General features: G+C 48.2%; 1 protein-coding gene and 1 long non-coding RNA gene across 6 annotated transcripts in view; one reads left to right on the top strand and one right to left on the bottom strand.

Moving 5' to 3' along the window:
* Window positions 1-15,595, bottom strand: part of DPY19L3 (dpy-19 like C-mannosyltransferase 3) — a 131,297-nt gene that overhangs the window by 93,081 nt on the left and 22,621 nt on the right. For all 5 annotated transcript variants that reach the window (XR_013221696.1, XM_077288740.1, XM_077288742.1 and 2 more), the window contains one exon: window positions 3,450-3,589. Coding sequence is in view for 4 of the 5 variants with exons in the window: in XM_077288740.1 (XP_077144855.1) it covers window positions 3,450-3,589 (140 nt within the window). In the remaining variant the exon portion in view is untranslated. The remainder of the gene's footprint in view (window positions 1-3,449; window positions 3,590-15,595) is intronic.
* LOC143807324 (uncharacterized) overlaps window positions 1-15,595 on the top strand; it is a 96,088-nt gene that overhangs the window by 63,546 nt on the left and 16,947 nt on the right. The gene's annotated exons all lie outside the window — the stretch shown is intronic.

Genomic DNA, 15,595 nt, shown 5'->3' with positions numbered 1-15,595 from the left:
TGAGGATTTTCTTCAAAGCCAGGTACCCTTACTGGATCTTTGTAGTAGTAAGTCAGAGTGGTGGGAGATGTTCAAGGAAAGGGTGGCAAGATTCTTCCGCCAGCTCTCGAGCCTCAGGAGTTTGAGCAGGTACCGCCTGTATCAGGGTCTGAGGAGGAAACTCGAGCATTTTGTCTCAACTGGAGGTAGCCGCGAGGAGATATCCAGAGTGAAATCTTTGCTTATGAGGTGTCAGTACGATAGACACGCATCTTTGGTTTTTGAGAGGGATTACGGGAAGTACCGCTCGCCCGACCCTTACAGAAACTGCAAGATGTCAGTGAATAGTAAAGTAGTTACAGGACTGGTCGACACTACGGGGTCCCTGAGGCGATCCAGATCAGGGATCCTGGAGGTTGTCAGATCCTTCTACTCGCACCTCTTGGGGAAGAGGGATCTTGATTGGGATGAGATATCGGCTTTCCTGGCTGAAGCCGTCCCCGAACCAGGGGTAGACCCCCTCTTGATGTTTTGACAGAAATAATCAGGGAAGAGGAAGTTCAGTTGGCGATTGAAGGGCTTGCCCCAAAAAAATCGCCTGGTCCAGATGGCTTAACATCTGAATTCTATAAGACCTTTAAGGACGTTTTGGTTCCCCTCTTGACTGAGGTATTCAATGAGTGTCTTTCCTCGGGCACTCTGCCGAAGTCAATGAGGAGGTCTGCTCTGATCTTCTTGTCAAAGGGTAAGGACCCATCTTGCATTGAGAATTGGCGTCCCATAGCGCTTCTCAATACAGACAGGAAGGTTCTGGCAAAGGTGCTGTTTAATCGGCTGGTGAAATTTGCACCACGACTCCTTTCGGAGGCCCAGCATTGCTCTGTTCCAGGCCGCAGCACATTTAGTGCTGTGCTCTGTGTCCGAGAGGCAGTGGAGCAGGGTAGGGCTGGTCACTGGAAGGGGTACATGCTGTCACTGGACCAGGCAAAAGCGTTTGATCGGGTTAATCACGAGTACCTCTGGTCCGTCCTTCTGAGATATGGCCTGCTGGGGGGGTTTGTTGATTGGCTTAAGACCTTGCACAGTGGGGCAGAGTTTCCCGCTTGTGAATGGTTGGATTGGCAGCTCTTTTGTGGTTGGGTCCGGTGTTCGCCAGGGTTGTCCCTTGAGCCCTCTGCTGTACGTGTTTGCGATTGACCCTCTTCTTAGGAGGGTGGAGCGTGGACCGTTGGATGGGATCGGGATGGAACAGGCAGCACCGGAAGGCCACTCTGAGGGTGGTGGCGTATGCCGATGATGTCACTGTGTTTGTTATCTCTCACGAGGAGGAAGGGTGGCTGATGTCAGAGGCAGATTGCTACTCGGAGGCATCCGGGTCCAAGATCAACCGGGATAAGTGTGAGAGTCTCTGGCTGGGAGGAGGAGATCCTGGTTTTGATCTCCTGGACACCCTTCCAGGACCCAAAGTCTCTGCAAAAGTCCTTGGCATCGAATTTGGCCAGGGGGATTACCCCAGACAAAATTGGGACAGCAGGCTAGAGATCGCCACTCAGAAGGTGAACCAATGGAAGGGTTGGTCTTTGACCCTAAGGGAAAGGGTAAACCTGATCAAAACTTACCTGCTCCCTTTACTGATTTATCTGGGCAGTGTGTGCATCTTGCCGGAATCGGGTCTACAGTTTTGTTCTTCCAACTGTTATGGGGGAATAGACTGAACCTGGTCAAGAGGGAGGTTACTTACCGTACGAGGAGACTAGGAGGGTTGGGTATGGTCAACCCTGTGGTATTCCTTGTGGATACCTTCATTAAGATCAATATTGCAAACCTCTGGAAAGAGAGGGCTCCTCCGTGAGTATTCTCCTGTAGGGGATGGTTTCAGCCTTTCTTCCAGGAATGGGAGACAGGAGGGCCAGTGAAGGATCTTAGCACACCGCATGGACATCTTCCGGCTTACGCTACCTTGGTTCTGAAGGTAATTCGTCGGTGGGGTCTGGGAATGTGGGAGATCAGGACTCTGCCAAGGAAACTCCTTGACAATAGGGTTTGTTGACCCATTTCCAGAGGCCTCTGGCGCTCAGGGACTGCCCAAGTCGGGATCTTGGGGTGGGTTTGCATCTTTTGAATTCTATCAGGATCCCCTCGAAGTTTTGGGACTTGGCTTGGCGCGGCTTCCATGGGAAACTGTGTGTGAGGGACAATCTGAAGTGTAGGAGCTCTGAGGACAGGAATGGTCCTCGGGAGCATTGTGGTACCTTGCTGGAAAGCATGGACCACTTCCTGCTTCATCGTCCCTTCAACACAGAGGTGTACAACAGGGTGGGCGCCTTCATTGGCTGGTCTCGGCTGACCGGTCTCTCCTATGCGGAATGGGCCTATGAAGCATTCGGAGACCTTGGTGGTCGGGACCGCTGCACCTTATTTCTAGTTAGCGCAGTGGTTAGGTATCACATGTGGAACGCACGGTGCTTAGTATCGACGCAACGAAAAATCCTCTCAGTGGACGATGTGTTTAGGACCATACTCTATGACCTGGTGAAGGTGCGCTCTCTGGAGTATGGGAGACTGGGCGCACGGAGGGCTGCTCTCCTCTGGAGGGGCTTTTCTTTTAGTGTGCCCTAGTCTGGTCATCTCCTTTCCTGGTGGTGGGCTGCAGCTGACACTGTAGATTTTTGTTTTTTTTGATCATTATACAGTGATGTAGGGCTGCAGGCGCCGAACTTGGGCTTCGTGATTTGCAATTATTGTGGTGTGTGCTGCTGTATATATTGTATATGGGGATATAGATTTGGGTGTACGTGTTAGGTTGGGTGGTGGGAAAAGGGGGGAGGTGGGATTATCTTGTGGGTCTATGGGACACTGGGTTGTTTGGGGGAAAACTGGCACTGCCTGATCTGGCCTATGGACGTTGGACATGGACTAAGGCATGAGACGCAGGACCAGCTCTCAGGTCAGTGCGGGGGGTTGGGAATGGAGCATAGGTTAGTATTGTATATATTTGTTTAATTTGTGGTTATTTTATTTAAAGCTTAAAAAAAAGAAAAAAAAAAAAAAAAGTTCATGTATATAGTTTTTGTTTGCCATTGTTTATTTTATTTGGTATTATTATTTTGTTTGGTGACCGGACCAGAAGATCAAAGTAATTATTATTCTGTATATACTGTATAATATGTGTGAGAGGAGAGAATGAGCGGCTGGACCAGTGTTCAGTATACTGATTATTTTCTGGCTAATATGTTTGTTATGTTTTCTGCTATTATTATTGTTATGTTTTTCATTTTTATAATAAAATTTCTACAGGATGTAACTCAGGATCAGTAATGTAATGTATGTACACAGTGACTGCGCCAGCAGAATAGCGAGTGCAGCTCTGGGGTATAATAGAGTATGACTCTAGTGACTGCACTTCCTATGTAGATTAGTTTCTATCTGTAGACCGTGGCACAGCGGTGTGCTCATGTTACATTACTTACTGGATCCCCCCCTCACATTCGGCGGTGAGGTTTTGTCAGTATGGCTGCTGTTGTGAGTTTGCTCAGACGCGTTAATCCTCTTCCTCTGTCGCACTGTTGTCATCATGTCGGCCCCTCTCACATCGTTCTCTGAAAGATTCCTGTAAAATAAATGATGACATAACCAAAGATCTGGAAAGTATTTCCAGCTCTGTGTCCAGTAATAATAATGGAGGCTCCACATTATTCCCTACAGATGACTGGGCTTTATAAAAATAAATCTCTCTATATAAATACATCGTGAAATGTTCTCAGACTTTATGGGACAAGTCAGCACTATTTTTAAGACTAACAATCTGCTGTACACACAAAGATATATGCTGCCTTCCCCGCTCTCACACCTCACAAGACCCCCCGTATACCGGGAATACCTCATAAGACCCTCCGTATACCGGGAACACCTCACAAGACCCTCCGTATACCGGGAACACCTCACAAGACCCCCCGTATACAGGGAATTCCTCAAGACCCTCCGTATACAGGGAATTCCTCAAGACCCTCCGTATACAGGGAATACCTCACAAGACCCCCCGTATACAGGAAATTCCTCACAAGACCCCCCCGTATACCGGAAATTCCTCACAAGACCCTCTGTATACCAGGAATATCTCAAGACTCTCCGTATACAGGGAATACCTCACAAGACCCTCCGTATACAGGGAATACCTCACAAGACCCTCCGTATACAGGGAATACCTCAGAAGACCCCGCGTATACAGGGAATACCTCAGTTGACCCTCAGTATACAGGGAACACCTCACAAGACCCTCCGTATACAGGGAATTCCTCACAAGACCCTCCGTATACAGGGTATTCCTCACAAGACCCTCCGTATACAGGGAATATCTCACAAGAGCCTCCGTATACCTCACAAGCCCCTCCGTATACAGGGAATTCCTCACAAGACCCTCCGTATACAGGGAATTCCTCACAAGACCCTCCGTATAAAGGGAATTCCTCACAAGACCTCCGTATACCGAGAACACCCCACAAGACCCCTTGTATACCGGGAATACCTCACAAGACCCTCCGTATACCAAGAACACCCCACAAGACCCCTTGTATACAGGGAATACCTCACAAGACCCACCGTATACCGGGAATACCTCACAAGACCCTCCTTATACAGAGGACACCTCACAAGACCCTCCGTATACAGGGAATACCTTACAAGACCCCCCGTATACCGGGAATACCTCACAAGCCCCTCCGTATACAGGGAATTCCTCACAAGACCCTCCATATACAGGGAATTCCTCACAAGACCCTCCGTATACAGGGAATTCCTCACAAGACCCTCCGTATACAGGGAATTCCTCACAAGACCTCCGTATACCGAGAACACCCCACAAGACCCCTTGTATACCGGGAATACCTCACAAGACCCTCCGTATACCAAGAACACCCCACAAGACCCCTTGTATACAGGGAATACCTCACAAGACCCTCCTTATACAGAGAACACCTCACAAGACCCCCGTATACAGGGAACACCTCACAAGACCCTCCGTATACCTCACAAGACCCTCCGTATATAGGGAACACTTCACAAGACCCTCCGTATACAGGGAATACCTCACAAGACCTCCGTATACAGGGAACACCCCACAAGATCCTCCGCATACTGGGAATACCTCACAAGACCCTCTGTATACAGGGAACACCTCACAAGACCCTCCGTATACCAAGAACACCCCACAAGACACCTTGTATACAGGGAATACCTCACAAGACCCACCGTATACCGGGAATACCTCACAAGACCCTCCTTATACAGAGAACACCTCACAAGACCCCCGTATACAGGGAACACCTCACAAGACCCTCCGTATACCTCACAAGACCCTCCGTATATAGGGAACACCTCACAAGACCCTCCGTATACAGGGAATACCTCACAAGACCTCCGTATACAGGGAACACCCCACAAGATCCTCCGCATACTGGGAATACCTCACAAGACCCTCTGTATACAGGGAACACCCCACAAGACCCTCCGTATAAAGGGAATACCTCACAAGACCCTCCATATACAGGGAATACCTCACAAGACCCTCCATATACAGGGAACATCTCACAAGACCCTCCGTATACAGGGAATACCTCACAAGACCCTCCGTATACAGGGAACTCCTCACAAGACCCTCCGTATACCGGGAACACCCCACAAGACCCTCCGTATACAGGGAACACCTCACAAGACCCTACGTATACCGGGAACACCTCACAAGACCCTCCGTATACAGGGAATACCTCAAAAGACCTCCGTATACAGGGAACACGCCACAAGACCCTCTGTATACAGGGAACACCTCACAAGACCTGCCGTATACCGGGAACACCCCACCAGACCCTCCGTATACAGGGAACACCTCACAAGACCCTCCGTATACCGGGAATACCTCACAAGACCCTCCGTATACAGGGAACACCTCACAAGACCTGCCGTATACCAAGAACACCCCACAAGACCCCTTGTATACAGGGAATACCTCACAAGACCCACCGTATACCGGGAACACCCCACAAGACCCTCCGTATACAGGGAACACCTCACAAGACCCTACGTATACCGGGAACACCTCACAAGACCCTCCGTATACAGGGAATACCTCAAAAGACCTCCGTATACAGGGAACACGCCACAAGACCCTCTGTATACAGGGAACACCTCACAAGACCTGCCGTATACCGGGAACACCCCACAAGTCCCTCCGTATACAGGGAAAACCTCACAAGCCCCTCCGTATACCGGGAATACCTCACAAGACCCTCCGTATACAGGGAACACCTCACAAGACCTGCCGTATACCAAGAACACCCCACAAGACCCCTTGTATACAGGGAATACCTCACAAGACCCACCGTATACCGGGAATACCTCACAAGAACCTCCTTATACAGAGGACACCTCACAAGACCTCCGTATACAGGGAACACCCCACAAGATCCTCCGCATACTGGGAATACCTCACAAGACCCTCTGTATACAGGGAACACCCCACAAGACCCTCCGTATAAAGGGAATACCTCACAAGACCCTCCATATACAGGGAATACCTCACAAGACCCTCCATATACAGGGAACATCTCACAAGACCCTCCGTATACAGGGAATACCTCACAAGACCCTCCGTATACAGGGAACTCCTCACAAGACCCTCCGTATACCGGGAACACCCCACAAGACCCTCCGTATACAGGGAACACCTCACAAGACCCTACGTATACCGGGAACACCTCACAAGACCCTCCGTATACAGGGAATACCTCAAAAGACCTCCGTATACAGGGAACACGCCACAAGACCCTCTGTATACAGGGAACACCTCACAAGACCTGCCGTATACCGGGAACACCCCACCAGACCCTCCGTATACAGGGAACACCTCACAAGACCCTCCGTATACCGGGAATACCTCACAAGACCTCCGTATACATGGAACACCCCACAAGACCCTCTGTATACAGGGAACACCTCACAAGACCTGCCGTATACCGGGAACACCCCACAAGTCCCTCCGTATACAGGGAAAACCTCACAAGCCCCTCCGTATACCGGGAATACCTCACAAGACCCTCCGTATACAGGGAACACCTCACAAGACCTGCCGTATACCAAGAACACCCCACAAGACCCCTTGTATACAGGGAATACCTCACAAGACCCACCGTATACCGGGAATACCTCACAAGAACCTCCTTATACAGAGGACACCTCACAAGACCCTCCGTATACAGGGAATACCTTACAAGACCCCCCGTATACCGGGAATACCTCACAAGCCCCTCCGTATACAGGGAATTCCTCACAAGACCCTCCGTATACAGGGAATTCCTCACAAGACCCTCCGTATACAGGGAATTCCTCACAAGACCCTCCGTATACCGAGAACACCCCACAAGACCCCATGTATACCGGGAATACCTCACAAGACCCTCCGTATACCAAGAACACCCCGCAAGACCCCTTGTATACAGGGAATACCTCACAAGACCCACCGTATACCGGGAATACCTCACAAGACCCTCCTTATACAGAGAACACCTCACAAGACCCCCGTATACAGGGAACACCTCACAAGACCCTCCGTATACCTCACAAGACCCTCCGTATACAGGGAACACCTCACAAGACCTCCGTATACAGGGAACACCCCACAAGATCCTCCGCATACTGGGAATACCTCACAAGACCCTCTGTATACAGGGAACACCTCACAAGACCCTCCGTATACAGGGAACACCTCACAAGACCTGCCGTATACAGGGAACACCCCACAAGACCCTCCGTATAAAGGGAATACCTCACAAGACCCTCCATATACAGGGAATACCTCACAAGACCCTCCATATACAGGGAACACCTCACAAGACCCTCCGTATACAGGGAATACCTCACAAGACCCTCCGTATACAGGGAACTCCTCACAAGACCCTCCGTATACCGGGAACACCACAAAAGACCCTCCGTATACAGGGAACACCTCACAAGACCCTACATATACCGGGAACACCCCACCAGACCCTCCGTATACAGGGAACACCTCACAAGACCCTCCGTATACCGGGAATACCTCACAAGACCTCCGTATACATGGAACACCCCACAAGACCCTCTGTATACAGGGAACACCTCACAAGACCTGCCGTATACCGGGAACACCCCACAAGACCCTCCGTATACAGGGAACACCTCACAAGCCCCTCCGTATACCGGGAATACCTCACAAGACCCTCCGTATACAGGGAACACTTGTAATAATTATAGGGGATAACTCAGGACACTCTTTGCGTGGAACAAGACAACTACAGGACACAGTTTTATAAGCGGTAAAGTCTATATTATCACACGGTGATTCAAACAGGTGCAGAGAGAAACTCAAGTCCACAACACTTGTTGCAAATATCAAATGCAGCTCAGCAGTCTATACGAAACTTCAGAGGAAAATGCAATCATGCAGAAAGTCTATGAAGCACAATTATTCTTGAGGATACTTGACACGAATAAGCCCTTGCTTAGTCCAAAACACAGATAGATATGCTTATAAGGCAGTTCAAATAATATCTTAGCTCAACCAGGGAGGTCTGGGTAATAGTCTCAGGTTCTTGCAGAGCAGAAACAGCTTACATGTCTAGCAAATGCAGATGGAAGTAAACACGAGCAGCAGATGAAGGAGGATTACTGGAACTGGAGTATGCCGCAGGAACTCAGAGCAGAGTAGCAGGATAACCCCACAGGTTCACAGGAGCAGGTATATAGCCAGGGAGTCACCAGAGGTCAGGAGCTGGATGCAAGGCAGAATACTCTAGCACAGACTGAAGGATGGGGTGGAGTTTTATAGCAGGAAGACACAGTGCACATGAGACCAAAGACGCCATCTTGGAAAAGGGCAGTAATGCACAAAAAGGTAATAAAAAATGTTCAGAGTCCTGACATTACTCCCTCCTTAGAAGCGGCCTCAGGACGATCCTGGACCTGGTTTCTCAGGGAATCTCTGATGAAAACGAGAAATCTTCTGTTGGGAATTGATGTTTTCCACAGGTTCCCAAGAGTCTTCCTCAGGGGGATATCCCTGCCATCTTATCAGATATTGGAGCCGATTCCTGCGAATCCTGGAATCAACAATTTCCTCCACCACAAATTGTTCTTGCCCATCAATCACCACAGGCTGCGGAGGTGGCACAACATGTCCCTGGAAGGTATTAGGAGATACAGGCTTTAGTAAAGATACATGAAAAACTGGATGTACCTTCATAGTCCTAGGCAGCTTTAGCTGGCAGGCCACAGAGCTCACAATACCGTTGATCTTGAAAGGGCCAATGAATTTCTGTCCAAGTTTTTGTGAAGGAACTTCAGATTCTTAGTTGCTAACTACACAGAATCTCCTACCTTGAACATGGGTGCAGGTTTACGGAATCTGTCAGCCGATCTCTTATAACGTTCTTGAGCTGTGGTCAGGGATTCCTTCAGAACCTCCAGATTTTGCCTCATCGCAGTCAGCCTTTCCTCCACTGCCGGAACCGGAGAATTAATTGGAGACCTAGGTAAGATACACGGATGATAACGGATGATAACCCAGATTGGCAAAGAAAGGTGTAAATTTATTGGAGGCGCTCTGAGAATTGTTATATGAAAATTCGGCTAATGGCAGCAACTCCAACCAATCATCCTGGAGATGGCTGACATAGCATCTTAGATATTGTTCCAGCATCTGGTTGGTACGCTCAGTCTGACCATTTGTTTGGGGATGGTAAGCGGAAGAGAGACAGACATTAATATTGAGTGCAGAGCAAAACCCCTTCCAGAATCTTGAAGTGAACTGCACTCCACGGTCAGAGATTATCTCATGCGGAACCCCATGCAACCGAAAGACATTCTGTATAATCAAGTTCACTGTATCTTTAGCTGAGGGGAGGCCGGTGCACGGAATGAGCAGCTTTAGTCAGGCGATCAACTACCACCATGATTGTATTCATGCCCCCCGATGTAGGCAGCTCCACAATAAAGTCCATTGATATAGACCCCCAAGGGTGGGACGGAACAGGTAATGGTTGTAGAAGACCCGTAGGTGCCACATGAGGAGTCTTGTAACGAGCACATACCTCGCAAGAGAGAACATAGTCCTTGGTATCCTTCAGGCAAGTTGGCCACCAGAAGAATTGGCTCAGGAACTCTTGTGTCTTCTGTACCCCCCTGTGACCAGCCAACTTGGGAGTCATGTACCAACTTGAGGATCTGCAGACGGATGACCTCCGGGACGTAGATACGTCAATCTCTGAACCACATGCCACCCTTAAGGACAAGATTAATATCCACAGGTGGGTTGGCCAGAAATACATCACCGTCATAGGCCTCCCTGCACTCCTTCCACAAGTCCTGATCGTGGATAACTCCAATGAAATTGGCATCAGATAGAATGGTCTTGGACGGGGCTCCAGGTACGGAATCCGCAGCATGGATTCGGGATAAAGCATCAGCCTTCCCATTACGAGAACCTGGGCGGTACGAGATAACAAAGTTAAATTGATTTAAAAATAAGTTCCAACGAGCCTGACGAGGAGAAAGACATCTAGCGGATCTAAGGAACTCTAAATTGCGATGGTCAGTTAGCACTATGATCTGTTGTGCAGATCCTTGCAGATGATGCCTCCATTCTTTGAAAGCCGCAATAATAGCCAGCAATTTCTTGTCTCCCACGTCGTAATTCTTCTCTGCTGAGGTTAGTCTACGGGAAAAGAAAGCACAAGGACGTAGCAGACCCTTCTCTCCAGTTCTTTGGGAGAGAATAGCCCCCAAAGCATTATCAGAAGCGTCCACCTCTGTTGTGGATTCTGTTTTTGGGCTCCCTCTGGTGGTTACAGCTGGTACTGGGTGACTTTGGTGGGTTGCGGTCTCTGGTTTCCACCTGTCCATCAGAGGCTGGGTGTTTCCTATTTAACCTGGCTTTCCTGTCATTCCCTTGCCGGCTATCAATGTATCAGTGTGTCTCTGTTACCTTTGCTACCTGCTCCTAGGCCTTCAAGACAAGCTAAGTCTGGATTTCCCTGTTTCATGTTTGCTTTCATGTTTTTAGTCCAGCTTGCAGATATGTAATTCTCTGCTGCTGGTTGCTCTAGTGGGCTGAAATTACCACTCATGTTCCATGAGTTGGCACATGAGTTCAAGTAATTTCAGGATGGTATTTTGAAGGGTTTTAAGCTGACCGCGCAGTTCACCTTTTGTATCCTCTGCTATCTAGCTTAAGCGGGCCTCATTTTGCTGAATCTGTTTTCATAACTACGTTTGTGCCTTCCTCTCATTTCACCGTCATTATATGTGGGGGGCTGCTATTTCTGTGGGAATATTTCTCTGGAGGCAAGATAGGTCTGTGATTCTTCTGATAGGGGTAGCTAGATCTCCGGCTGGCGCGAGACGTCTAGAGTCCCCCCAGGAACGTTCCCCGGCTGCTGTTAGTTGAGTGTTGAGGTTCAGGATCGCGGTCAGCTCAGGTTCCATCACCCTAGAGCTCGTCCTGTTTTTGCCCGTGTTATGTGTTTAATTCCCTGCCATTGGGAACATGACAGTATAGCCGGCCCACAAAGTGTTAATTGTTTGGGCTGAAGCAGGAGAAAAAGAAGTGTTGAAGGGAATTTTTTTTTTTTTTTCCCTCAGAGTTTTGCTGCCTAGCCCTTAATTGCTGTCTAGCTGCTTCTTACCTCCTCTTAACCCTTGAATGGCTCTGACCTTAACTGTTTAACATGGATGTCCAGAGTTTGGCTTCCAGCCTGAATAATCTTGCTGCAAAAGTTCAAAACATACAGGATTTTGTTGTTCACACTCCTATGTCTGAACCTAGAATTCCTATTCCAGAGTTTTTTTCTGGAGATAGATCTACCTTCCTGAATTTCAGGAACAATTGCAAATTGTTTCTTTCTTTGAAATCTCGCTCCTCTGGAGACCCTGCTCAGCAGGTCAAGATTGTAAAATCTTTCCTGCGGGGCGACCCTCAGAATTGGGCATTTGCATTGGCACCAGGGGATCCTGCATTGCTCAGTGTGGATGCGTTTTTTCTGGCACTGGGATTGCTCTATGAGGAACCTAACCTGGAGATTCAGGCTGAAAAGGCTTTATTAGCCCTCTCTCAGGGGCATGATGAAGCGGAAGTATATTGTCAAAAATTTCGGAAATGGTCGGTGCTTACTCAGTGGAATAAGTGCGCCCTGGCTGCAAACTTCAGAGATGGTCTTTCTGAGGCCATTAAGGATATTATGGTGGGGTTCCCTGCGCCTACAGGTCTGAATGAGTCTATGGCTATGGCCATTCAGATTGATCGGCGTTTACGGGAGCGCAAACCTGTGCACCAGTTGGCGGTGTCTTCTGAACAGGCACCTGAGACTATGCAATGTGATAGAATTCAGTCCAGAAGTGAACGGCAAAATTATAGGCGGAAAAATGGATTGTGTTTTTATTGTGGTGATTCAGCTCATGTTATATCAGCATGCTCTAAACGCACAAAAAAGGTTGATAAATCTTTTGCCATTAGTACTCTGCAGTCTAAGTTCATTTTGTCTGTAACTCTGATTTGTTCACTGTCATCCATTTCCGTCGATGCCTATGTGGATTCGGGCGCTGCCCTGAGTCTTATGGATTGGTCATTTGCCAAACGCTGCGGTTTTAGTCTGGAGCCTCTGGAAGTTCCTATTCCTTTGAAGGGAATTGACTCTACACCATTGGCTATGAATAAACCACAGTACTGGACACAAGTGACCATGCGCATGACTCCCGTTCATCAGGAGGTGATTCGCTTCCTTGTACTGTATAATTTACATGATGTACTAGTGCTTGGTCTGCCATGGTTACAAACTCATAATCCAGTCCTGGATTGGAAAACAATGTCTGTGTTAAGCTGGGGATGTCAGGGGGTTCATGATGATGCACCTCTGATTTCAATCGCTTCATCTACTCCTTCTGAGGTCCCTGCGTTTTTGTCTGACTATCGGGATGTTTTTGAGGAGCCTAAGCTCAATTCGCTCCCTCCTCATAGGGATTGTGACTGTGCTATAGAATTAATTCCTGGCAGTAAGTTCCCTAAGGGTCGTTTATTTAATCTGTCAGTGCCAGAGCATACTGCTATGCGGAATTATATTAAGGAGTCCTTGGAAAAGGGACATATTCGTCCATCTTCGTCCCCTCTGGGAGCAGGTTTTTTTTTTCGTGGCAAAAAAAGATGGTTCCCTGAGGCCTTGTATAGATTATCGCCTTCTGAATAAGATTACAGTCAAATATCAGTATCCATTGCCATTATTGACTGATTTGTTTGCTCGCATTAAGGGGGCTAGGTGGTTCACTAAGATAGATCTTCGCGGTGCGTATAATCTTGTGCGGATAAAGCAGGGTGATGAGTGGAAAACCGCATTTAATACGCCTGAGGGCCATTTTGAGTATTTGGTAATGCCTTTTGGACTTTCTAATGCTCCTTCAGTCTTTCAGTCCTTTATGCACAATATTTTCCGTGAATATCTGGATAAGTTTATGATTGTGTATTTGGATGATATTTTGGTGTTTTCTGATGACTGGGAGTCTCATGTTCTACAGGTCAGGAAGGTGTTTCAAGTCCTGCGGGCCAATTCTCTGTTTGTGAAGGGCTCAAAATGTCTCTTCGGAGTCCAGAAGATTTCTTTTTTGGGGTACATTTTTTCTCCTTCTACTATTGAGATGGATCCCGTCAAGGTTCAGGCGATTTGTGACTGGACACAACCTACATCTGTTAAGAGTCTTCAGAAGTTCTTGGGTTTTGCTAATTTTTATCGTCTGTTCATTACTAATTTTTCCAGTGTTGTTAAACCTTTGACTGATTTGACTAAAAAAGGTGCTGATGTTGCTAATTGGTCTCCTACGGCTGTGGAGGCCTTTCGGGAACATAAGCGCCGGTTTTCTTCTGCTCCTGTGTTATGTCAACCAGATGTTTCACTTCCTTTTCAGGTTGAGGTTGATGCTTCCGAGATTGGAGCGGGGGCGGTTTTGTCACAGAGAAGTTCCGATGGCTCGGTGATGAAGCCATGTGCGTTCTTTTCTAGAAAATTCTCGCCCGCCGAGCGCAATTATGATGTGGGTAATCGGGAGCTTTTGGCCATGAAGTGGGCATTTGAGGAGTGGCCTCATTGGCTTGAGGGTGCTAGACATCGTGTGGTGGTCTTGACTGATCACAAAAATCTGATTTACCTTGAGTCTGCCAGGCGTCTGAATCCTAGACAGGCTCGTTGGTCGTTGTTTTTTTCTCGTTTCAATTTTGTGGTTTCATACCTGCCAGGTTCAAAGAATGTGAAGGCAGATGCTCTTTCCAGGAGTTTTGTGCCTGACTCTCCTGGAGACTCTGGGCCTACTGGTATCCTTAGGGATGGGGTAATATTGTCCGCCGTCTCCCCAGACTTGCGACGTGCATTGCAGGAGTTTCAGGCGGATAAACCTGATCGTTGTCCACCAGAAAGACTGTTTGTTCCGGATGATTGGACCAGTAGAGTCATCTCCGAGGTCCATTCTTCTGTGTTGGCTGGTCATCCTGGAATATTTGGTACTAGAGACTTGGTGGCCAGGTCTTTTTGGTGGCCTTCCTTGTCAAGGGATGTGCGCACCTTTGTGCAGTCTTGTGAAGTGTGTGCTCGGGCTAAGCCTTGCAGTTCTCGGGCCAGTGGGTTGTTGTTATCCTTGCCTATCCCGAAGAGGCCTTGGACGCACATTTCCATGGATTTTATTTCAGATCTCCCTGTCTCACAGAAAATGTCCGTTATCTGGGTTGTGTGTGACCGCTTTTCTAAGATGGTTCATTTGGTACCCTTGCCTAAGTTGCCTTCCTCCTCTGAGTTGGTCCCTTTATTTTTTCAGAACGTGGTTCGTTTGCATGGGATTCCGGAGAATATCGTTTCTGACAGGGGATCCCAGTTTGTGTCTAGATTTTGGCGGACGTTTTGTGCTAAGATGGGCATTGATTTGTCTTTCTCGTCTGCATTCCATCCTCAGACGAATGGCCAGACGGAGCGAACTAATCAGACCTTGGAAACTTATTTAAGGTGTTTTGTTTCTGCTGATCAAGATGACTGGGTTGCCTTTTTGCCACTGGCCGAATTTGCCCTTAATAATCGGGCTAGTTCTGCTACTTTGGTTTCTCCTTTCTTTTGTAATTCGGGGTTTCATCCTCGTTTTTCCTCTGGTCAGGTGGAGCCTTCGGATTGTCCTGGAGTGGACGTGGTGGTGGACAGGCTACATCAGATTTGGAATCAGGTGGTGGACAATTTGAAGTTGTCTCAGGAGAAGACTCAGCAGTTTGCTAATCGCCGTCGCCGCGTGGGTCCCCGATTTCTTGTTGGGGACTTGGTGTGGTTGTCTTCTCGTTTTGTCCCTATGAAGGTCTCTTCTCCTAAGTTCAAGCCTTGGTTCATCGGTCCTTATAAGATCTTGGAGATTCTTAACCCTGTATCTTTTCGTTTGGATCTCCCAGCATCGTTTGCTATTCATAATGTGTTCCATCGGTCGTTATTGCGGAGGTATGAGGTGCCCGTTGTTCCTTCGGTTGAGCCTCCTGCTCCGGTGCTGGTGGAGGGAGAATTGGAGTATGTTGTTGAGAAGA

Source organism: Ranitomeya variabilis, chromosome 2, assembly GCF_051348905.1.
Source record: "Ranitomeya variabilis isolate aRanVar5 chromosome 2, aRanVar5.hap1, whole genome shotgun sequence".
Classification (NCBI taxonomy): domain Eukaryota; kingdom Metazoa; phylum Chordata; class Amphibia; order Anura; family Dendrobatidae; genus Ranitomeya; species Ranitomeya variabilis.
The sequence above is the reverse complement of the archived record's forward strand: the minus strand, read 5'-3'. Positions and strand labels throughout refer to the sequence as shown.